Source organism: Pelophylax lessonae (assembly GCF_965119305.1).
Source record: "Pelophylax lessonae genome assembly, chromosome: 2".
In the NCBI taxonomy this organism is placed as follows: domain Eukaryota; kingdom Metazoa; phylum Chordata; class Amphibia; order Anura; family Ranidae; genus Pelophylax; species Pelophylax lessonae.
This window is the reverse complement of record NC_138769.1, coordinates 666,906,008-666,932,501: the sequence shown is the minus strand read 5'-3', so window position 1 is coordinate 666,932,501 and position 26,494 is coordinate 666,906,008. Positions and strand designations below refer to the sequence as shown.

Below are 26,494 nucleotides of genomic sequence, written 5' to 3'. Positions count from 1 at the left end.
GCTCCCTCTTCTGCTGTGCTGGTGGCTCTGTGCGACCACCGCCTCTTCCTCCAAACTACTCAGGTCACCTGCATGAACTTCATTCCATGTGGGGTTGAGGACCTCATCGTCCTCCACATCATCTTCCACCCAGTCTTCACCCCTGCCCTCCTTGTCGGTCTCCACAATTCTGAGTGCCGCAGCAGTTGGCACCTGCATTTCGTCATCATCGGAGATGTGCTGGGATGGTCCTTCTATGTACTCATCTTGAGAAATAAGTGGTTGGGCATCGCTGCACTCAATCTCTTCCACTTCTGGGGCAGGGCTAGGTGGATGGCCCTGGGAAACCCTGCTGACAGAGTCATCAAAAAGAAGAGACTGCTGCATGACTTGGGGCTCAGACTGCTTGCCTGATTTGCAAGGGGGGGGGGGTGAAAGACGGTTGGACATTGGCTGCAGGTGCCAACTCTGACCTTTCTGCAGTAGACTGGGTGGGAGACAATGTGAAGGAACTGGAGGCACTGTCAGCAGCAAACCAATCTACTATCGCCTCTACTTGTTCTGGCCTCATCACTTCTAGAGGCGCATGATGCCCTACCAAATACTGCTGCAGGTTCTGTCGCCTACTCACACTTGAGGAAGGTGTTTCACTTGTGCGTGTAGCTGGCACAGATCGACCACGTCCTCTCCTTGCAACAGGAGCTCTACCAGCAGCACCACGACCCAGGCCACGGCCCCTATTTGACGGTCTCCTCTTATTTCTGTAATTTATGATCTTGCCCTAGAAAGGTGTTTATTGAATAGCGGAACAAAACAACAACAGTATCGCACGGGTGTATCTCACAGTCAAATATGCAAACTATGCTGCGATTTAATTTTTTTACCCCAAAAGGGTGTTTATTAAATAGTGGAATAGAAAAACAGTATACAAATACAACGGGTGTATCTCACAGTCAAATATGCAAAGTATGACGCAAATTTAATTTTTTTCACCCCAAAAGGGTGTATATTGAATAGCGGAATATAAAAAAGGATATAAAACGGTGTATCTCACACGCACAAACACAGACTAGGCCCCGATTACAATTTTTTACACCCTAAAGGGAGGATGAGGAAGAGGAGTAGGAGTAGTTCGGAACAGGAGGCAAACTGAAGCGCCCTGCAATCCTCGGCGCTGGAAGGAGATGCTCCAAACAAATTTGAAAAGGTGTATCTCACATGTACCGATACAGACTATGCCGTAATTTAATTTTTTACACTCCAAAAGGGTGTATATTGAATAGCGGAATAGAAAAAATTTTACAAAACGGTGTATCTCACACGTACAAACAAAGACTAGGCCCCGATTACAATTTTTTGTACCCTAAAAGCAGGATGAGGATGAGGAGTAGGAGGAGGTCCGAACAGGAGGCAAACTGAAGCACCCTGCAATCCTCAGCGGTGGAAGATGCGCCCCAAAAATTTGGAAGGTGTATCTCACACGTACCGATACAGACTATCCCGCAATTTAATTCTTTTTACCCCAAGGGTGTAGATTGAATAGCGGAATAGAAAATATGATATCAAAAGGTGTATCTATCTCACACGTACAGACCCAGACTAGGCCCCGATTACTATTTTTTGTACCCCAAAGGCAGGATGAGGAGTAGGAGGAGTTCGGAACAGGCAGGAGGCAAACTGAAGCACCCTGCAATCCTCGGCGGTATGAGATGTGCCCCAAAAATTGTAAAGGTGTATCTCACACGTACCGATACAGACTATCCCGCAATTTAATTCTTTTTACCCCAAGGGTGTAGATTGAATAGCGGAATAGAAAATATGATATCAAAAGGTGTATCTATCTCACACGTACAGACCCAGACTAGGCCCCGATTACTATTTTTTGTACCCCAAAGGCAGGATGAGGAGTATGAGGAGTTCGGAACAGGCAGGAGGCAAACTGAAGCACCCTGCAATCCTCGGCGGTATGAGATGTGCCCCAAAAATTGTAAAGGTGTATCTCACACGTACCGATACAGACTATCCCGCAATTTAATTCTTTTTACCCCAAGGGTGTAGATTGAATAGCGGAATAGAAAATATGATATCAAAAGGTGTAACTATCTCACACGTACAGACCCAGACTAGGCCCCGATTACTATTTTTTGTACCCCAAAGGCAGGATGAGGAGTAGGAGGAGTTTGGAACAGGCAGGAGGCAAACTGAAGCACCCTGCAATCCTCGGCGGTATGAGATGCGCCCCAAAAATTGTAAAGGTGTATCTCACACGTACCGATACAGACTATCCCGCAATTTAATTATTTTTACCCCAAGGGTGTAGATTGAATAGCGGAATAGAAAATATGATATCAAAAGGTGTATCTATCTCACACGTACAGACCCAGACTAGGCCCCGATTACTATTTTTTGTACCCCAAAGGCAGGATGAGGAGTAGGAGGAGTTCGGAACAGGCAGGAGGCAAACTGAAGCACCCTGCAATCCTCGGCGGTATGAGATGCGCCCCAAAAATTGTAAAGGTGTATCTCACACGTACCGATACAGACTATCCCGCAATTTAATTCTTTTTACCCCAAGGGTGTAGATTGAATAGTGGAATAGAAAATATGATATCAAAAGGTGTATGTATCTCACACGTACAGACCCAGACTAGGCCCCGATTACTATTTTTTGTACCCCAAAGGCAGGATGAGGAGTAGGAGGAGTTCGGAACAGGCAGGAGGCAAACTGAAGCACCCTGCAATCCTCGGCGGTATGAGATGTGCCCCAAAAATTGTAAAGGTGTATCTCACACGTACCGATACAGACTATCCCGCAATTTAATTCTTTTTACCCCAAGGGTGTAGATTGAATAGCGGAATAGAAAATATGATATCAAAAGGTGTATGTATCTCACACGTACAGACCCAGACTAGGCCCCGATTACTATTTTTTGTACCCCAAAGGCAGGATGAGGAGTAGGAGGAGTTCGGAACAGGCAGGAGGCAAACTGAAGCACCCTGCAATCCTCGGCGGTATGAGATGCGCCCCAAAAATTGTAAAGGCATATCTCACACGTACCGATACAGACTATCCCGCAATTTAATTCTTTTTACCCCAAGCGTGTAGATTGAATAGCGGAATAGAAAATATGATATCAAAAGGTGTATGTATCTCACACGTACAGACCCAGATTAGGCCCCGATTACTATTTTTTGTACCCCAAAGGCAGGATGAGGAGTAGGAGGAGTTCGGAACAGGCAGGAGGCAAACTGAAGCACCCTGCAATCCTCGGCGGTATGAGATGCGCCCCAAAGATTGTAAAGGTGTATATCACACGTACCGATACAGACTATCCCGCAATTTAATTATTTTTACCCCAAGGGTGTAGATTGAATAGCGGAATAGAAAATATGATATCAAAAGGTGTATCTATCTCACACGTACAGACCCAGACTAGGCCCCGATTACTATTTTTTGTACCCCAAAGGCAGGATGAGGAGTAGGAGGAGTTCGGAACAGGCAGGAGGCAAACTGAAGCACCCTGCAATCCTCGGCGGTATGAGATGCGCCCCAAAAATTGGAAAGGTGTATCTCACATGTACCGATACAGACTATCCCGCAATTTCATTATTTTTACCCCAAAGGGTGTAGATTGAATAGCGGAATAGGAAATATGATATTTAATTGGTGATTTTTAAATAGCACATGTGAACACAGCAGTGTCTTATATCAGTCAGCTCTGCTGCAGGCTATGAAGGGGAAAAAAAAGAAAATTCCCCTTTAAGTTTGTAATTTTTAAATAGATTAGTACAGACTATTCCACAATTTTATTTTTTTAACCCAAAAGGGTGTATATTGAATAGTGGAATAGAAAAAAGTGTATACATTTTAAAATCACTAGCACATGTGAACACAGCAGTGTCTTATATCAGTCAGCTCTGCTGCAGGCTATGAAGGGAAAAAAAAATAAAATTCCCCTTTAAGTTTGTAATTTTTAAATAGATTAGTACAGACTATGCCACAATTAAATTTTTTTAACCCAAAAAGGGTGTATATATTGAATAGTGGAATAGAAAAAAGTGTATACATTTTAAAATCACTAGCACGTGTGAACACAGCAGTGTCTTATATCAGTCAGCTCTGCTGCAGGCTATGAAGGGAAAAAAAAAGAAAATTCCCCTTTAAGTTTGTAATTTTTAAATAGATTAGTACAGACTATGCCACAATTTTATTTTGTTTAACCCAAAAGGGTCTATATTGAATAGTGGAATAGAAAAAAGTGTATAAATTTTAAAATCACTCAATAATAGCACATGTGAACACAGCAGTGTATTATCACAGTCAGCAGCACTGAAGGAAAAACGCTGCACACAACTGACTGATAAAAAAGATTTTTTTCTCCCTCCTCCTCAGCGGGCAAAAAGATTGTGTTCACTGCACCACCCCACACACAGCAAAATCGATGTAGAACACTGACCCTGCCTATTCTCCAGCCTCGCCCTAAAACGATCGATAAGATCGGTCACTGGCACTGCAAACCCCCCACACAGCAAAATCAATGTAGAACACTGACCCTGCCTATTCTCCAGCCTCGCCCTAATATTGTCGATAAGATCGTTCACTGGCACTGCACAACCAACCCCCCACACAGCAAAATCAATGTAGAACACTGACCCTGCCTATTCTCCAGCCTCGCCCTAAAATGCCCTAATAACTCGCCCTGCCTGCACTCTGACCTGACCCTGAATTCTTTTTGGACACAATATAATTTTTCACTGTCTGTCCCTAATCAGCAGCCAGCACGTATGATGTGTGCTCTCTCCCTAAACTACAGCAGAACGAAGCAGCGCGCGGGGGCTCTCGAACTTATAAAGACATGGTTACATGCTTCAGATGGCCAATCACAGCTACTAATACATTAGTAGGCATGGCTGGGATGGCCTAAGGCACACCAGTTAAACGCTTGTTGATTGGCTGTTGAAAGCCAACCATTAAAAGCACGCCATTACATACAAACCTGGAAATAAAATGACCGAACACGGATTTTAAACCCGAACATACAGTAAAGTTTTCGGGTCCGTGCTCGGGTAACAAAAATCCAATTATTCGGTCCGAACACGAATAATACAGTCCGTGTTCGCTCAACACTAGTAAGGCCCTAACATTCTCCCGCTGTGTACTCCGTGACTCCATGTAAATGCTCAGAGGAACTGCCCCAAGGTTATCCTGGAAACTGCATACCACTTGGAGATGGATGTAGTATCACTATTTCTGGTAAAAAGACACAAAAGGGATCTTTGCAGGAAAGTGCTGCAATCTCCAACATCCTTCTGTCTGAAACAACTGCGGTCAGAGGAACTAGTTTTACCACTGGGAACCGCAATGAAAATTAGGCTATTGAAGCAAAGGAAGCCTGTACTGGTGCTTTCAGAGCTAAGTCTAAATCCCATGAAGGGAACAAGGATTTCCTTGGTGGTCGTATATGGATTATGGCCTGCATGAAGCATTTGTTCAATGGCTCTTCCACCCATCTGCAGCTTGAAAAAGAGGATAAAGGCAGAGACCTGTATCTTTTAGACCCTCGATCCCTCCATAAAGAGTACTTGTCACTACATATTGGTGTCACAAGGGATGTTTACATTGCTTTTGACAGCAATAAAAGTGATCAGATTTTTTTTTAAAAAAAACTGTAGTAAAGTTAAAAAAAAAAAAATAAATAAATAGGAAAAAATTTTTTAGCCGCCCCCGTCACCTTTAGCTCGCGCACAAAAAAAACGTATACGGAAGTCGAGCCGCGAATGAAATCGCTGTTCAAACCACACATATGAGGTATCGCCGCGTTCGCCAGAGCGTGAGCAATAATTTAAAAAAAAGAGCTAAACTCTAACTCTAAACTGGTAACCATTAATTTAAAGCGTCGCCTATTGAGATCTCTATTGACCGTAATTTATGGCCATCCCACGGGGGGGGGGCACAATTTTAAACCGTAACATGTTGGGTATCTATTTACTCAATATACAAAAAAATGGGCTAACTTTACTGTTTAGCATTTTTTAAATGCAGTGAAATGTGATTTTTCAAAATGTTTCCAAAAAATGACATTTTAAAGACCGCTGCGCAAATACCGCGTGACAAAAAATATTGCAATGACCAACATTTTATTCTCCAGAGCCTTTGCTAAAAAAAAATATATATATATATATATATATATAATGTTTGGGGGTTCTAAGTAGTTTTCTAGGAAAAAATACTGGTTTTAACTTGTAAACAAAAAGTGTCCGAAATAGGGCTGGGGCTTAAGTGGTTAACCAAGTCCACTTTTCAAACCATAGGATCCCTAAAGGTATTGAAAGGCAAAGACACTTGCACACCAGATGCTGGCAGCTCCCCATCCACTCCTGGAAGTGGGTTGCTTAAACATGCATCAGCCAGCTTCATTGAATAAAGCTTGGAGACCTTTAATGTAATTTGGTCTTCTTATCAGATCTCTACCATTCTTCATCAATGAGCTTTTACCTCGGTCATTATGGGAAAAGAAGGCCCTTCCTTTTTCACATTTTGAAATATCTGCATGCTATTCGTGATGGTTGGGCCTGCGTCTTGCAATGGATATTTGACACATACTTTCTGCTACAGCCCCTAGGCTTTGAAATTTGTGCATCCGCTTCCTTATCCATTGTCATTTGAGGTAATCCATGGAAATTAATTTCCCGTCACTGCAGACTGCATGCAGGTCCAGCATGCATTTAGGGCTGGGCAAGGCATTTTCAATTGTGCTGATTTAAACGCATATGTAAGCCATTGCCACATGAGCTGCTTGAAGAGCATGAAAGCCGTCCTGTGCGGGAATCCGAGGAATGCAGATTGTCCTGGTTAGGAGATGACCAGTGGCGAGTCTTATGTTTCCTGGAGTGTTTGCGTTTAGGGTTTCTGCTCCTAAAAAAATGCAAAACACCATACTTTGAATTCCTTGAGCACTCTTTTAAAAATATGTCCCACGCTGCCCCCTTCTGCCTTTTGCTAGTCTTCTGTGCCACTGACAGGTGTGGTGAGCTCATGCAAAAAAGAAATATGGAAAAAAATCTACTTACTTTTGAAGCAACAGCAGGTGAGGTCAGGCAGCCCTTCCAGAAGCGGACAGGAGACACAGAATCTGAGACAAAAACCAGTCAGGCTGTCTAACCCTCGGGAACACAGCACAGCAGGGGAGCAAACAGCAACAAGTCTTTACTGTGCAAGAGAGCTGGCAGGACTGCAGAGAGAGAGAGAGAGAAACCAGTTCCTTTGCCGGCTCTAAGACTGTTTAAGCTGTTGCTTGGTGACTGGCGGTCACTATCCCGGGCCGCCACATCTCCCCACCCCCTATGACATCATCCACTGCCGCTCTCAGACAGAAGACAAAGCCAGTAGACCTGTGCGGCACACTGCCTACACAAGACAGGAGAACCGCAATGGTAACATTGCAAAGTTTAGTAATACCACACCTGTAGAATATTCCTGTTTTCTAAGCATCATTTGCCTGCCACCCTGCACAAAGGGCACCCAGTTTTAAGGAGGGCTTACCATCCAACATTCAGGGTCTCCCAGCTCCATGAGAGGCTGAACATGGAGGGGTAGGTTTGGCAGGGGGGATTTACTTGCAGTAACCAAAGTACTTACCAACTGCAATCCACAGGTGGCCTGGAGCATGACCAAAAAAAAAAAGAACACTTTAGTGGGGGGGGGGGGCTGTTTATTATTTAGATAGGAAGAGGTGGTTCTGTAGGCTCCAGAGGAGGTGTAAACACATTGTTTGCTGACGTGAGGTAGGGCCAGGAAAAGTAGTTCTAATATGTGCCCAACAGGGTGAGCAGTGACCACTTGTAAATGCTTTAGATACATTTGGTTTAATAACTTCAGGTCTTCCATGGACAAACTCTTTTTAAATGGCAAATTTTATTTACATAATATCTGTATATGGTGCCTTGGTTCTGAATCTGTATGTGTATATAATATATATATATATATAGATAGATAGATAGATATATATATATATATATATATATATATATATATATATATATATATATATAGATAGATATATATTAGCTTTCATCTGTTAATATAAGAAGGAGCCTAGTGTTCCAAAATCTTTCTTTTTTTAAATATATTAAGTAAGCTACTAAAAGACATTCTTTTGACATTACGATTTTCTTTAATAGTTATGTACTTATTCCTAGCTAACACAGGTTGGGTGGTGAGCCCTAAAGATGCTTAGTAAAAATATGTAGTAAAGGTGTGCAGAAAGTGAAAACGAATACTTAATTACAAATAATAATTATTATTTGATATTATTCCTGTGTAGCTCAGGAATAATGTCCTACTGGAGGAAAAAAAAGTCTTTAGATGTTAGAGTAAATTTTTCGACATATAGTACAAGACTTAAATTTATTTACACACAGAGATCCTTGGTCAGATAATAAAAAAAGCAGAGTTTTCTTATTTAAAAACATTTCCTTGTCCCATCTGTACCATTTAATACAGCAGTGTTAAAAAATATTTTAAAATGTCGGTTTTAATTGTGTCACCATCTATACTCTCTTTGACAGCAAAAATACTTGCATGAAAATCTACTAAATAAATATAAGACCAAAGATCCTATTTTTCCATTTCGGATCAAATTATGTGGCCAATTGATTGTCTTAAATACTATTTTTTTAAATATCCATTTAACCTAAGTAGATTAGATTAGAAAACCACCCCCTGATACTGTATTATCAATAATGGGGCTTTACCTATTTAATAGAAATCAGAAAGTTAAGAAAAGTATTAATATCAATTTATATATTACCTAAATAGCTGCCTATATTAATAAGAAATATTGTGCCGTATTATTAGTTAATCTTAAAATTACCAAAGAACATTTTTACCTTTTTTTTAATACCATGGTAGGTTGCTCTCAATACACAAAAGTTTTTTTTTGATTTTTTTTTTTTGCCCATCCCTTTCCATTCTGCAACAAAACATTGTGATTCTTTACCTCAAGCGTTATGTTATTTTGTTTACGTTCTAGGTGAAGAAAGTGCAAGGTTGTTGCAGATCATCAAAAACAGGGCTATTCTCCTTCAGTATACATTACTGTAAAAGTATGTTGAATTTTCCAAGTTTACAATCATTTAAACATTCCAGCTTTCGTTGTCACACCCCCTCCGCAGCCCACTTTTTTTTTCCACGACAACAACTGCTTGATCATGAGTATGTGCTGCGATGCGTGAACCGAACATGCAGATACAAATGATTTAGCAATGTGGACAGATTGATGCTGTCTGGTTCAATTACCATACCATAGTCATGTATTTGGGTTTATACTAAACATATGTTATTTTTATGTCATGTTTCATTATCTTAACTTCAAAAAAGCTTAAAATCTATTTTTTTCCTGCTTATTGTTTTGAATGTAGATTTGGGAGAAGCCTTCTATCGGTGTTGAGCTTAGGTAGAAATTGTTGGGGCATTCATTATGGAAGCAAGATATTTGTATCAACTTTAAGACATTATTTACAGACAAAGGCTGCTGATAGATTATGTTCTTGTAATTTTTAATAGTAAAATTTTTTAGTCAGGGAAACAAATCATGATGTGTTGGTTGTTGACAATTTATATCTACTTCTTCCCCGGAATTTAAAACCCACGTCTAGCCAGAAAGGTTGTTTTTTATTTTGGTTAGAGCAGAGAATGGTTAAAAAACTCTGTTGGGCTGTGTGTGTGTCTCTTCAAGGGGAGAGATGGGAAATCTTTCAATGGGGACATTAATTAACCACTTGTTGACCACCCCATGCAGATTTACTGTGTCAGGGCAGTTTGCCTGCGCATAATCACGAAGATCTACGTGATTATCTAAAAAACAGTGGAGTGTTGGCGCTTAATGGGTGTAAGGACAATAGTACTACAACAAAGATACATAGGGGGAGACCAAGGGAGATTTGAATCACAGGGGGGATGAACAGTCCATGTGCATTTCACAGCGGATAAAAAGCATAAAAAGGACTGTTTGGGAGTCCATCTGTAGGGTCCAGGACAGTTCCAGGGGTGAATGGTTGCTGCTCAGGGCAGGCTCTCCGGAAGAGTGAAGTAAACTCTGCATGGATATGAATTTCTTCTTTTATTCATATGTGATTATCTGCGTGTGGTTTTGGCAGCGCGCCAAAACCACATGCACATGCCTCCCGCTGTGCGCCTCCCGTTATTATCACAGCGGGAGGCAGACCACGGGAGAAGCAGGCTCGATCGCCGCCAGCTTCCCGCGATCTTCGGCAAAACTTACAGGAGAGCCGTTTGGTATGTAAACAATGTAAGACGACTCTCCTGTCAAAGAGGCAGGGAAAAATCTGTGTGATTCAGCTAAGCTGAATCACCGATCTCTCTCTGCCTCCGTTCAATCCATCCCCCACACAGTTAGTAAGCACAGCTAGGGAACACATTTAACCCCTTGATCACCCACAGTGTTAACCCCTTCCCTGCCAGTGTCATTTATACAGTAACAGTGCATATTATTTGGCATTGATCACTGTACTAATGTCAGTGGTTCCCCATCACTTAGTGTCAGATTTGTCCACCGCAATGTCGCAGTCCTGATAAAAATTGCTGATCGCTGCCATTACTAATAAAGAAGTGAAAAAAAAAGGCCATAAAGATATTCCGTAGTTTGTAAATGTTATAACCTTTGCGCAAACCAATTATTATACGATTTTTAGGATTTTTTTTTTTTTACCAAAAATATGCAGCAGAATACAAATTGACACTTTTTTTGTTTATAGCGCAAAAACGAAAAACCGCAGGGGTGATCAAATAACACTAAAAGAAAGCTCCATTTCTCCGTAACTGCTCAGGGATTCTTCTGCTGAGAACCCTGTTGCGTCATGGTGAGAGACCTGGTCCCCAAATGTGGCGCAACCCTTTTGGGTGCTTGGGGCCGGAGTTTCTCTCGCAGATTTGCTATATTTTACCTCCTCATCCCCACATGGTTACGCTTGGCTTCCGGGAGGATCTGGAGAAGTCTCCCCAACACTGGTCCCTGTTTTTTGGCACTCATAACGGACCTTTTCTTTGGTCGTCGCTCTTAGTGGGCTAGTTAATGCTCTTTTGTTTATTTCATTGCTGTTCGGCATTGCTCAGATCGACCGCTTGTTTCATTGTTTATTGCTCGTGTTTGCATTTGACAGTTTGTATTGTCTTTATTTCCTTCAATAAAAACATTTGAAAGTAAAAAAAAAAAAAAAAAAAAAAAGAAAGAAAGCTCCATTTGTCAGAAAAAAGGGCATCAATTGTATTTGGGTATGGCACCGCATGACCGGGAAATTGTTAGTTAAAGCAATGCAGTGCTGAATCGCAAAAAATGGCCTGGCCATTAAGGGGGTAAAACCTTCCGGGGCTGAAGTGGTTAAGGCCTCTTTTGCATGTGCAGCTGTCATTGCCACCCCTCTGAAAAGTGACCCAGAGTGGCTCACACTCAGGGCTTTTTTTTCTCAGAAAATAGGTACAGAACCTCAACCACGATCCCCTTCCCCCCCCCACACACACACACACACACCTTCCAAATCACATCAAATAGTGGGTGTGGTCAAATGTCACTAACAATGGGAGGATTTTAAATGGGCATTAAATACCAGGAGTGCATAAGGCACCAAGTGCCTCCACTGCCCCTATCATCTCCGCCCCCCCCCCCCCCAAAACAAACTCAACCATCTTCCACATGTCTTACTTTTGTTGCTTTATTAAGCACCCAGTCAGCTCTAGTACATCCCCGTAAACTGTAGGTTTCTCTGCCTCTCTTACTTGCAGCTACATCATCCTGTAGTTGTGTAGGCATCCTCACTGCACCCTAGGCATCTGCATCTCCCTTGTCCCCATCCTGCACTCAGTGGGAGCTGCTCAGGAGATCAGACCTGTGGGTGTTGTTGTGAGATTAGCTGTCACCTGTAAACACAGAAGCCGGACCTCTGTGTTTACAAGTGATAGTGGTGAACAGGAGGGGTGGTAGAACTGAGTTCCACCAAGTTCCAGCTGAAAAAAAGCCCTGCTCGCACTTAATAGGCAATTGACAGTAGGCATGGCGGCAATATTTCTCCTCCTTACCACTTGTGTTAAGCAGTGAAAGCCCGGCACACCACAACTGCATGTATGACACATGGTTGTAGAGGGGGTGCAGTGCAGCCCTATTCACCTGAATGGGTCCCATTTGGTGGTGGTAATGCCTGCCGAATGCAACCTGTGGTATAGATTTTCCTACACTGCGATTATGGACATGTTAACTTGTTACTGGACAGTTAGGGGGCAGTAAAACTGCAGCTCACTGTAACGTTCATGCGTTTTTGTTTGCGGATGGATTTACAGCTGCAGAATTATTACACTCAGTAGCCTTGTAGAGAATCTGTTGAACAACATATCCAACTCTCAGGACTTCATCACCGTGTACAGCCTGTTATATACTATATATATATTAATAGATGTTTAATGGAGGGATAGAGTATATGAGGATATATAGATGAGAGACAGGCTATTCTATGGTGAGCACTAGAAGTAGTATAGGAGAGTTGCAGGTGATGGTAAGCAGATAGGTTCTGATGTCAAGTATAGTGCAGATGGTAAGAGGACACAGATGGAGTATACTTTAGACAGAGTAACCTAGTGCAAGGATAGTTCAAGGTAGTCCCAAGAGCTAACAGTCTTATGCAGATGATAGTGAATAGATAGATACAGATAGTCTTGGTAATTGCAGTAGATGACAGTAGGAGATTGGTTAGTAAGAATCCCCTGCGGGGTACTTATCACTTAGATAGGTTAGGAATAACAGTGTCCATTGGAGAAGGGTGATCCCGTTGCGGGATACGGATCACCAGCGAGGTTTCCGGCTTTAGTTCAGCAAGGAAGGTATGTCAGCAGCTCCGACTTCTCAGGCGTAGGTGCGATGAACATGTGGGTTTGAACGAGCGATGAGTGAGAGCAAACCGGCGATTGAAATAGCCGCTCATAGCGGCGCTCGGCAGTGATGTCATCCGGTCTTAAAGGTGTATGCGTCCTTTGTTATACAAGATGGGACGCAAAGAGAGGAGAAATATAGGAACAAGGGTACCATAGGTACCGGAACATTACACTCACCCACCTGTTTTGACCCCCCCCCCATCATTTACCACTGTTCATTTATGCAAATAAAGCCCCCCCCCCCCCCCGAAAAATTAACACTGGTGCGATACGGGAGCCACAGTGATTCCTGTGTGGGATCCCACACTGCATCAGAATCACAAGCAGTTCACTCTGTGCTCTGCCACTACAGGTGTCAATATAAAGGTAACTACTTCAGCCCCGGAAGGTTTTACCCCCTTAATAACTAAGAAATTTTTACAGGACTGTGCTACTTTAACTACAATTGCACGGATGTGCAACACTGTATCCAAATAAAATGTATGTCCTTTTTTTTCCAACAAATATAGCTTTCTTTTGGTGGTATTTGATCACGTCTGCGGTTTTTATGTTTTGTGCTATAAACAAAAAAAAAGCGTCAGTTTTGAAATCATACCCAATAAAATAATGTAAAACAATCTAATTTATTCATCAATTTAGGCCAATGTATTCTGCTACATATTTTTGGTAAAAAAAAATCCCAATTAGCGTATATTGATTGGTTTGCGCCAGTGATTTTTAATGAGACTGCGACATTGCGGCGGATAAATCCGACACAAGTGACACTTTTTGGGGACCAGTGACAATAATACAGTGATCAGTGCTAAAAAAAAAGCACTGTCACTGTATAAATCACACTGGCAGGGAAGAGGTTAACATCTGGACAAAGTGTGCTCCTAGGGAGTGCTTTCTAACTGTGTGGGGGGTGGCCTAACTGGAGGAAGACAGAGATCCATGTTTCTGCTTAGTGGGAACACAAGATCTCCATCTTCCTCTGTGACAGAACAGCGGTTTGCCTTGATTACATAGGCAGACCATCGTTCTGCCTCTCCTCTGAATGATTGGTGGGTTCCTACTGATTGGCTCCCACTGTGTCCAATCACAGCAGGAGCGTGTCACCAGGAACGCGCTCACGTGCCCCAGAGCACGAGCCTATGTACAGGTACATCAGTCCGTGCAGGAGGGCCACCCTGCCACAGCAAATCAGCATGGGGCGGTCCTCAAGTGGATAATGACCCCCCCAAATTGAATGTGAACTGTGGAATCAGATGGAATCGGATCGCATAGGTCTGAACACCCAGGCGATCCGATTCCAGTACTGACTAAAAAAAGTGTCCTGCCCCATTTTGGTGCAAACCCGATGCAATTTCAGCCATACAAACTGTATGGCTGAATTTAACCCGCACAGACATCGCATTGATGTGCACAGGAATGTGAATCACATGCAATGTCTGCAATCGCATAAGTGTGAACCCAGCCTTAAGAAGGATTAGAGCTTTAGAACATTAGACAATGTTTCTATTCCTTTCAGTGCCTTCCTGTGTCAATGAAAACAGCATTCCCAAATTTTGTGTATCGGTGTTACAAGAACAGGAAGTGAGGAAAAAAATTCTTCCCATTTGGGTCACAGACACAAATTAAAACCTGACAGAAGTGTCTTCTAAACTCTAATCAAAAAAAAAAAGAAGCCTTATTTAAACTTCTGCATTTAGCTTTTCTAAATGCATTTAGGGGATCTATCCGGATCTGCTCTAAACACATATAAATGCAGATTTGACAGCGCCAGCGTGAATGAGGCCTAAGGCTAGAGCACATGAATTGTTCTAAAAAAATAAAAGTTATAAGAGCAGCCAATTGCTATGTTCTTTTGTAACATGTAAGCTTTAAAGCTGGCATCCTGCTCTTTTTTCACTTACTTAGTGTGTCAGTGACCTAGAACAAGTTTGCAGCTAGAGAAGTCTGAAAAGTTTTAAATATAACATTTCCGATATAGATCAGATGTAAAGAAGCGGTATTGGTGAGATGAATCAGTTCATTTATTTTTTGTGACCCATTTATATAGACATTTGGGTTTTTTTTTTTTTTTTTTTGAACAAAGACTTTTTACATATGACCAAATGAGCATAAGGCCAAACTGACATAGATCTGGGAATTTTAAATAAAATTACACCAGATTTGCTAATTTTACTGGAAGTATTTCACAGACTTGGTCATATAATATTTTCTGCTTTGTAAGCGGTGACGAACATACAACCCCGGACAGATTGTTGTTCCATACGGAGCTATTCTCAGAATATAATGCCATTTCCTCAAGGTATTAGGAAGGTTTGAATGTGTATGTAATGGTAAGGTTGACTATAATTGATCCTCAAGTCACTGTACAATACTTAGTTATCTTTCTGAGCACAGCTTTGGTCCAAGAGCCATGGGAAATGAAACTTTTCGAATTGGTGGCAGGTATTTTATACAGTATTTCCAATAGATAAATATCCATAAAACATGTACCACTAGATTTTATATGAGACATTCATTCATGGTGTTTTTGGGGAGCATGGAGTCTAGCCTATATGGAACTGGCTAGCCAAGAATTTAAAGAGACATAGAAGTTGATGTACTAAAACTAGGGAGTGTGAAATCTGGTGCAGCTCTTCATAGAAACCAATCAGCTTCCACAATTTTTTGACAAAGCTTAATTGAACAGGCTTAAGTTGGAAGCTGATTGCTATCATGCACGGCTGCACCAGATTTTGCACTCTCCAGTTTTAGTATATCAACCCTCAAGTATGCTAAACTTAACCAATGACATTTGATACAATTTTACCTACAATAATTCTTCATTATCAACCTCCTTTTAATGAAAACTGATAAAATAGATCTTTTAAATTATAGAGCTCTTGTGAAAATGTTCAAATATTGTATGCTAGTTTAAAATTTGAAAATAGCCTCATAAGAAATTATTGTGTGAATTTAGTTTGCATTAGAATAATTTTAGTTTCTAGCTCTGAGCCGATGATTAGATGAATATATTGTACAATTTTGTTAAAACTAACATAACGTAGGCTAACCCTACATATATATTTATATTTTTTTACTTAACCTAGAATACAGTATTTTTTATCTAGAATTTTCTAAAAAGAAGATGGTCATTTATTTTATTTTAATAGCTAAATATATGGAATTCAGGATAAACAAATACATCCACTTGGGAATTAAACCAATGGATTATGTGATATCAAGTGATTTTAATTTACTAAATTGTAATAAGGATATTTAATCTGATTGTCTCCTATTATTGACTACAATTTTACCCATAAATGCTTTTGATATATCATTTTCAAAGTGGATTCCAATTATAAGTCATCTTGACAGCAGAATAACTTAATACGTAGCAATTGATAATCATTAAGCAATTGCAACAATCATTTTTTTTTTAAGAACTAACATACCCATTGTTTTTCCCCAATATGTATTATTCCAAAAAGTAAATAAATAACATTAAATCTACAGTTTATGAAACATCAAAGAAACCATGTTCAACATTCTAGTTTTTTTTAATCCTTAAAATAAATTTAATTAAGAAATACATTTACAAATTTACCTTTAGTTATTCCAAATAGCTACTGTGAAAATAACATGAAAATGCAGATGTCTAATATAACTCTCAATATATTGATGTTTCTGTGTGGTGATTATAGTGACAAAACAGATATAGTAACTTTTCTTCTTTTGTTTGTTATTCATTCTCTTGTTGCTCAGCTGACCTTTTCTGAAGCCATACGAAACAAAGCCAGATTATCCATTACAGGGAGTGTAGGAGAAAATGGCCGTGTCTTGACTCCCGACTGCCCGAAGGCCGTACACACTGGGACAATTAGACAAAGTTCAGGATTGGCTATAATTGCATCGGACCTACCATAAAAACCAAATAATTTATTGAGTGCCTTAATTATACACTGTTGGTGAGTGACATACAGCACAGACTGTGAGCTACGTGGGAAAAAATCACTGAAGACCTAGAAATATTGCTGAGACCGGGAAGTACGTCTAAATGCGCCAAACATCATCAGCAACAATGTGTGCATGAGCTCTGCTCGGAAACCCAAACTCAGATTTTATATCAGGAATTTGCTTAATTTAGTTTTATTGGGGTGAGGGTGGGTGTGGGGAAGAGTGTATTAGCAACAACAAATTTATCTTGGAGGAACTATAATCTAAGAAAAAAAAAAGACTTGTCATTTAGCTCATTAAACTGTGAAGAGCGTGATCAGAATGGACAATACTTCTGTTCTAACAAAGAAGGAAAATAGCTATAGAATACAATGAAATTACTAACCAGTATCTCAAGAAACTCCATGCATATAAGGATGAATATCCAGTTGTTGAACTAGATCTCTTAAGAAAAACTGTGATACAAAATAATAATAATCATGTAAATCCTGTGAAAAAAAAAATAAATTATTTACTTTTTCTTTAAAAATAAAGAAAAACAGATATGACATGCTTGCTTTTTAACTGATGTAAATTCAATGAAATACAACACAGTATTTTTTTCTAAACATATTAGATAACAAATCATTGCAATAATTATGTTCTAAAAAAATGCCATCACGGTAGTAAAAAATGATAAGAAAGTTTTATAAGACTTGTGGATCATTTAACACAATTTTCATTTTGGTAAACCACATTTGCACATGTGTAATCCATTTGTCATTCCAACCATACATGTAAATGTCTAATCACTTAGTTGTGTAGAGCCTTATCAGGCTACGGGTCACTCCTGTTATTTATAATCTTGTTCTGTGTACAAAACAAAAATAACTAAAATGTGGTCTCACACCAGCCAATAGAAACATTTTTAAAAAAAATCTTCCAAATATATTCAGGCTTAGAATTAATAATCCAGAATGTTATTTATAAACCCTGAAATTTGTAATATGGCTAATGCAATGTAATTGCCTAGTAAGCCAACAGTGTTGATAAAAACCACATCTTTTGACAAATCAGGGTGTTTTTACAATCACTGTGATATGTTTGATAAGCTTTTTGTCATGTTTTTTTTTTGTTCCTTTGTATTGTAAATATATTTGCCATTTTTTCTCTTGACTGTATTACACCTTCTATTTCCTGCTAAATAATGTTCTTTAACATTATCCAATTGTTGCAGGCTGTACAATGTTTTAATTAAAATGAGAAGATACGTCTAGGTGCCCTGAAAATATATTTTTGAAATTTTTGTTCTGGTTACTTCTAGTTTCACAAATTAATTTCCTGTGTAAGCAAGAAATTAAAAAAATAATGCTTTATTTTATAAATTATATCACAATGATCTGTTTATTTGGGTTAATAAAGTTGTGTTTTCTAAAATCATTCTCATAATATAGCAGTGACTATTTACAATAGAAAAACTGATTCAAGGCAAATTAACAGAGCTTATATGGATTTAAAATGTCCTAAAAGCAAGAGCTGATTTAAAAAAGAATGTATGTTTTATGTCACCTTTTGAAGTAATCTTACTTTTGTATATTTTAAGATCACCTGGAAAAGTATATTTTTGTTTTCTATTGAGACTGAAACTTAGCATATGTTCCATTATTCTAATAGATCATTGATAATAGATCATGACATTGACTTAAAGTAGAACTATAGGCAAAATGTTTTATTTTTTTGGGATAGGGAAAGGGAGTCTTATAACCACTGTCAGAATTTTTTTTCACCATCTGTGTCCCATTGTGGAGATTTACGTTCACTTCCTGTCCCATAGTCAAACAGGAAGTGGGAGAAAATCCCTGCATACTAAGAGAATTTCTTGGTCACCAGAATTAGTGTCCCCAATTTAAGATTTTCCCTCTATTACTTCTTACTTTCAATGATAAACAGGTAAAATAGAATGGGTGAATCTCCCTAATGGGGGAACAGACAGCAATAAAATCTGGTAGGGTGTCTAATCCCTCTCCACTATATCCAAAACGAAAAAGAAAGTTTTGCCTTTAGTTATACTTTAATATGGCCATGTAGCCATGTATTTTCAATGATGTTATGAGCATCCCTGTCCCTTTGTATACATCAGCAGCGGGCCAGGGAATACTCCACCTGCAGCTCATTGCACCAGAAATGACAGCTCATTTTTCCATGTTCAGACCCGAACTTTGGTTCTGAACAAATGCAAGCTCAGCCCTATTTAAGACATAATGAAAGGTGAGTGCAAAAACATGTGTTCCAGAATATGTAAGAAAACATACAGATTTATTTTGTGTCAAATAGAAATGTTGTATGCCATTACCCTGATTTTGCAGAAGTCATTTTTCGTGATTAGGAATGGCAGCCCATATAGGCTAGGGAAAAAGTAAAATTGGATTCAGGTCTGGGACAAGGAGTGGACAGGAGGGGCGGCTGCCCTGGGCACTGTGGTATCATGTGGGGTTGGGGGGGGGCGCAGTGTGGAGATCGAAAGCAAGGAGATTTGTGTTGGAAGGGGAAATTTGGAGGGTGTCAAGGGATAAGAATTGTTCTAGGAGGGGAAATTAGGGGGGTGTGCTAGGAGCAGGCTATTTTTGGGGGGTTTGTGTTAGAAGAGTTGATATGATAGAGGGGGAAAGGAGAATTGTGCTGAGAGAGGATTTTTTTTTAGGGGGAGTATTTGTGCTAGGAGGGGGATTTTTTTGGGGGGGAGTGGATTTATGCCAGGAGGGGGATTGGGTGGGAATGTGTGCTGAGAGGGGGGATTTGAAATGGGGGGTGTACTCAGAGGGAAGATGTGAGGGGTAGATGATCTGTGCTAGGAGGGTGATTTTTTTGGAGGAGAGCATTCGTGCTGGGGGTTTTGGTGGATGGTTGGGAGAAAGATTAATGCTGGAAGGGGGGTCTCAGCAAGGGGGCGGATTTGTAGTTGGAGGAGGGGGAATTAGATGGTAAGCATGCAGGTTAGTGCTGGATTTTTTTTGGGGGGGGGATTCTTGCTGACACATAATGCTCATACCTCTTAGGGGGGCGCAGTTTGGCATGTTCACCCTGGGTTCTAGATAACCTTGTCCTGGCACTGATTGGATCCATTTTCATATATTTATTCACAGCATGATAGGAGATTGCAAACTAACACAGGTATGTATATATGGAAGTAACAAGCCATGCCATTAAGTATAGTAAGGAAGGCTTCAACCCACGCCAGTTTTTTGCTTTCTGGATCTCTAGTGCAGGTTTCCTCCCTATCTGGAAAATCTTTCTAATGGGGACCCAGATAGCATTAAAAAACTGACAGACATTCCAATCATCATCCACTCAAGGCAAAACAAAAAAGTTTCAGCTGAACTTGTACTTTAAAGCGTAACTCCACTTTTGTTGAGAAAAAAAACATTCCCCTCTGGGTGATCTATGAACATTGCAGGGATTTTAACAAACTTTGCTGCAGATTCCTACCTTTTGTTATTCTGAAGAAATCATTGTTTGTTCCTCTGTGCTGAGTGGGTCTACTGGGAGTGGTTTCATAATTATCTATCAGCTGTGGCAGCTGTAGAGCTCTAATGAGGAAACCTGCTGGGCCTGCATCCCTTTAGACGTGTTCCTACTAGGAGTATCTCACAAAAAGTTACATTTTTGTTGCAGGGGATGCCCGAAATCTGACTTGTATCTTAGGCAGACTTCTAGGAAAATTGGTGAGCCAATCACACAAGCAAGAGATGATGTTTCTGGGGTGTGGTCAGTATAAATTTTTTGTATAGTATAGCTCCAGGTCGCCATATTGTATTGCATTTTCAGAAAATTACAACAGCTGCAGATTAAAAAGGAAAGGTCATTTTTAATAAGATTCAACTACAATAAGATTTCTTTCCCAATGAAAGTGGAGTTACCCTTTAAAGTGTATCCAAAAACCAAATTTTTTTAAATAGGTTGGAAACCTTGCCATGTTTTTATGTCTGTGCTCAGGATATTTACCCTTTCTAGTTGTCCTGGCAAAAACTGAGAAAAGTCAGAAATTGTAAGTTCACTTTGGAGAGATTTCCGATTTCCTCTCAAATCACACCAATAGGACTGACAGGAGTTTTAACCATTTACTACCCTTTCTAAATCAAATAAAGTTTTAGATAGATATACTTTAGGCTTGGTTTTCTTAGACCATTCCTAATTTGCCAGCTTTGGTAAAACTATTGTATGTACACTTCTACCACATTTGCCTTTTTTTGAGAACTAAATAACAGGACTGTCCAAAATTTTGAAGAGAGGAATGAATTTAATTACATAATTTCTAGTTTCCTGAACATACCAGCAGCACTTGTCATGGTGTAAACATCACAGTGTCAGTTTTTCAAATGGAGAAGGGAAGGGTCAATGACATCTTGCTTTATTATAGAACTCAGCATTTTGCTTATGACATCATTGGCCTAATATACCAACATGACCATATTTGGACAATGCCATGTGGCCATATTGTCAATGATATCACATGCATCCCCGCCCCTTTGTTACGTGTGGGGTGGGAAATGCCTTGGCTGTGGCTAACTGGGCACTGCTTTTGCAGGAGTTATAGCTTGCTTCCGGGTTCAAACCTGTGCTCATCCCTAGTTATGTCACGAATTTTGAATGGGATGCCTATGCACCAGATCCGACAAAAATAAGTAGGTGTGGCATTTTTCTGACAAAGTGTACCATAACACATGTTAGGGCCTTGTGGTGCACTGCAATTTATGTACATTGAGACTGTGTATATTGTGTATACTTTGTATATTTGCATTAGGGTGCTAATGTATGTAACATAAAGGTGTGATTTGGTCCTTACTTCTCTATTTTGGTACATAGCATTTTACTGTGATACGCATTACATGTGCTAATGCATTGTATTAACATTTATATCAACCATTTCTGGACCGGAAGGTTTTACCCTCTTAATGACCAGGCCATGTTTTGCGATACAGCACTGCGTTACTTTAACTGACAATTGCGCGGTCGTGCAATGCTGTACCCAAATAAAATATATGTCTTTTTTTCCCCACAAATAGAGCTTTCTTTTGGAGGTATTTGTTCACCTCTGCGGTTTTTTTTTTTTTTAGTAAATTTAAAAAAATGCAACAATTCTGAAAAAAATATATATTTTTTTACTTTCTGAAATATATATATATATATATATATATATATATATATATATATATTCCCAATAAAAATTTATGCCAGTAAAGCATACACTTTTGTAGTATTTTAAATTCTGTGTTAATATACCATGTTTACTTTTTGCACTTTGTTTCATTTGTGTCTGTGTGTACATATATGTGCAGCTCTTTTCAAATCTGTTTTCATTCTTTGTATGTTACTGGGTCAAATTTAGTAAAGGATATGCACATTTCCAGTCGCATTAATGGGCCTGCAAACCAGGCCAAACAACTCAAGCATATTCTGGCAGTATTTATTATGCATATTTAAACCCAATAATAGGGTGAAACACAACAGCAATGAGTAACCTGGCAGTGTGTTAAAGCCACCTTGAGCAATAAATGTAATTGTACGTTGATTTACATGGGGAGGTGTTTTCACTTTGCAAGGCAGCTGGAGAAAAGAGACATGATATACCCCGCAGTTAAAATGCATGTATATTAGGTATGTATATATACTATATACAGTTAAGTCCATATATGTTTGGACACAGGCACTATTACTTTGGGCTCTGTATGCCGCCCACCAGAATAAAATTAACACCCAAACAATCCAAATGAATTTGAAGTGCAGACTTTCAGCTTTAATTCAAGGAGTTGAACATAAATATCAGGTACACATTTTAGGAACTGCAGACATTTTTATACACAGTCCCCCCATTTTCAGGGGCCTAAATGTAATTGGACAAATAAATATATTCATAAATAAAATGTTAATTTTTAATATTTTGTTGAGTATTCCTTACTTGCAATGACTGTCTGAAGTCTGGAACCCATGGACTTCACCAAAGACTGGGTTTCCACCTTTCTAATGCTTTGTCAGACTCTAACTGCAGCTTTCTTCAGTTCTTCTTTGTTTGTGGGTCTTTCTGCCTTTAGTTTTGTCTTCAGCAAGTGAAATGCATGCTCAGTTGGGTTGAGATCAGGTGATTGACTCGGCCATTGCAGAATATTCTACTTCTTTTCCTTCAAAAGCTCCTGGGTGCTTTTGCAGTGTGTTTTGGATCATTGTCCATCTGTACTGTTAAGCTGTCTAATCAACTTTGCTACATTTGACTAAATCTGGGCTGACAGTATATCTCTAAACACTGCAGATATCATCCGGCTTCTTTTTTTTCTTCTGTCACATCATCAATAAGCACCAATGACCCAGTGCCACTGGAAGCCATGCATGCCCATGCCATCACACTGCCTCCACCACGTTTTACAGTGACGTTGTGTGCTTTTGATCATGAGCTGTTCCAAGCCTTCTGCACACTTTTTTCTTCCTGTCATTCTGGTACAGATTAATTTTAGTTTCATCAGTCCAAAGAAAGCTTTTCCTGAGCTGGTCTGGCTTTTTTAGATTTGTTTTGGCAAAGTCTAATCTGTTTTTTCTATTCTTCAGGCTTATGAATGGTTTGCATCTTGTGGTGAACCCTGTGTATTTACTCTTGTGAAGTATTCTCTTGATTGTAGACTTTGGCAATGATACACCCATCTCCTGGAGAGTGTCCTTTACTTGTCTGGATGTTGTGAATGGGTTTTTCTTTACCATAGAGAGGATCCTGCGATCAGCCACCACTGTTGTCTTCCATTGACGTCCAGGCCGTTTTATGTTGCTGAACTCACTAGTGTGTTCTTCTTTCTTCAGAATGTACCAAACTGTTAATTTGGCCACTCAATGTTGCTGCTATCTCTCTGATGGATTTGTTACTTTTTTAAGCCTTACAATGGCCTGTTTCACTTGCCTAGACAGCTCCTTTAAATACATGATGTATGTTCACAGCAATATATTCCAAATGCAAATACCACACTTAGAATCAACTCCAGTCCTTTTACCTGCTTAATTGATGAAGAAATAACGAAGGAGTAGCCCACACCTGGCCATGAAACAGCTTTTAATACAATTGTCAAATTACTTTTGGTCCCTTTGAAAAAGGGGGGCTGGCTATTCTTAAGAGCTGTAATTCCTAAACCCTTCCTCCGATTTGGATGTAGATACCCTCAAATTAAACCTGACAGTGTGCACTTTCGGCCCATATCCATTATATAGCTATAGCTTAAATATGTTTTGGTAAATACCAGATAAAAACTAAAGTTGTGCCTGTGTCAAAATATATATGGACCTAATTGTCCTAATTGTACATAGTTTGAATGTAAAATCCATTGTAATTGGTTGAAAGGACATGGGAACTGTTCTTATTGGCAACAATAATAGGTCAGATGAATACTAAAAATCGAGTTGTGTTTTCACATGGTTTTAGCTATGTTTAAATACATAATATGTGATTTTATGTTCTAGGAACTTGGCCAGTGAACAGTTCACTAGAAATTTGTGGATGTTGTGACTTGGAATGGGTATATCTTCTGTTCATTTATTATATACTTTGGACAGTCTGCATTCCCAAATCTCCTGACATTTTGTGCTGAGTTTCCTGATGTGGAGAAAATTTTGAATGATATGTATAGCTCAAACTTTTTTTCTTTTTTTCATTTTAGATGGTGTAAGAAAGAAATAGAACCCCTTTAAGTGTTGTTCTCTGTCTCCTTGGGCAGGTATATTTACCCACACTATTTGTCCAGTTGATTATCATATTTTGCCCCCCCCCCCCCCCCCAGCCAGCCAGATTGTTCAGACTTGGTAGAATTCATAACCTTCAGCTGGGTCAGTTGATCCTGGATAAAGCTCAATTCAGAGCTCCTAACTCTTCACTCTCAGATCCAGACTCTAGAGTCCAGAAGCCATCGAACCCACTATGATGGCACTCATGTAGTTGTGCATTCTGGGTTTGATGATAGCCTCCTTCAAAGCATTCCTATTTGCCAATTTCTATTCCAGACCACTGCAACCCTACTTCTGGCTGCATGGGGCCAAAAGGTACAGTTGCTGGACCTACCAGTTTGACACCCAAGACAAATAAATCTCTGGCCTGGTGGCTTATCAACCCAGTCCTGAGCAAATCTTTTCTTCCACTATCCTGGAAGATCCTCATTACAGATGCTGGCCTGACAGGCTGGGAAGGTGTCCTGGACACCCTGACAGTGAGAAAAGGAAGGTTTTGACCATACATACATTTTAACCTGCTTTAAGGGCTGGTGTTTATAGCCGAGATAAGCGTAGAGCTGTATTATTTAACTGCACAGCAATGTGGTGATATTTCTGAACATGGCTATGACATTCTGCATATGACTATTCTCTTACAAATATAGATGAATAAACTACCTGTTCCAGTGTGTCAAACATAAGCAAACTAGCTGCGATCAAAATTGCATTTTTTTGGACTATCTTACATTAGTCAATGCAAAAAGAAACAAGGGCGCCAGGTCATAACAAGAATTGATAAAAAAACAATGCTTTATTGCTGAACACTTACATCAAAAAAAGCAAAGATCGATGCGGTGACAAGCACCATCAGAAGGCGTGGAATCCCCAAAGGTTGCTGGACTGGAGGGTAAGAACTTCTTACTGTTCCATCTGAAACAAGACTATAAATGTTCCTTCTGTGGAGGGGCGGGCCAGCCCGACAAAGGAGGTTAATCCTCGGAAACAACATTGAGGCCCGCCCTCTCCACTGTTGGCTTTTTGTCCCTCGCCGGTATCCATGGCGGAACCGGCAGTGTAAGGTGACGTTACCACCGGCTTCCGGCACCGCGTGACTGATGCCTTTGGGGGAGGTGCGGACGGACACTGCCCCTTGTGTTACACCGATCTCTGCTTCTGGTCCTCAGCAGCACAGTCGGTGCTGGTATCTCGGGTCCCGCATCACCCTCCAGTCCACCAACCTTTGGGGATGCCACACCTTCTGATGTTGCTTGTCATCACATCGATCTCTGCCTTTTTTTATGTAGGTGTTCAGCAATAAAGCATTGTTTTATCACTTCTTGTTATGACCTGGCGCCCTTGTTTCTTTTTGCATATCTGTTTGGAGGGATCCCACACCTCACATAGGAGCTTCCGGTTGCCCAGCCTATTCTTCCTGTGGACATTACTTCCCATCATTTCCACCTGAGACTTTACATCTCATCTTGCCCTGGACGATTGTTCACCTTAGCACCACGTTAATGCACAGGTTTAGAGTTTTAGATTTATAACAATTTTATATGTTTTTTAACTGCCATTCATTTGTACTGTCCTGTCACACTTATGGTTTATTGTATCCACGTTTTATGCTGCAGTGAGTGCCGACCCACCGACCTAGGCCGGTGTAGAAGTGTTTTTATTTACATTAGTCTATGTTTATGTGCTTTTCATATCAGAACATCATGAAGTATATTACTAAAGGCAACTGTAAAAAACAACACTGAAAGCAAAGAAGACATATTGCAAGACTTGCAGCAACATATTGACATGTGTATATACTGTATGTATGCTTTGGCCACAACAAGCATGCCATGCATAAATTATTTAAAACACTGCTTCTTTTCTATTTAATTTCACAATGATAAATAATTGTGCTTAGACTGCCTTATTTCTCAT

General features: G+C 39.9%; 1 protein-coding gene across 6 annotated transcripts in view; it reads left to right on the top strand.

Moving 5' to 3' along the window:
* The window catches only part of GRIA4 (glutamate ionotropic receptor AMPA type subunit 4), a 526,033-nt gene extending 507,904 nt beyond the window's left edge, over positions 1–18,129 (top strand). For 3 of the 6 annotated variants that reach the window (XM_082244806.1, XM_082244805.1, XM_082244807.1), the window contains exon 16: positions 16,655–16,792. Coding sequence is in view for 3 of the 6 variants with exons in the window: in XM_082244804.1 (XP_082100930.1) it covers positions 16,655–16,816 (162 nt within the window). In the remaining 3 variants the exon portion in view is untranslated. Of the gene's footprint in view, positions 1–9,011; positions 9,085–16,654 lie in introns of all 6 variants that reach the window. The other 3 variants (XM_082244804.1, XM_082244803.1, XM_082244808.1) reach the window with 2 other exon arrangements.
* The last annotated feature ends 8,365 nt before the right edge of the window (positions 18,130–26,494 follow it).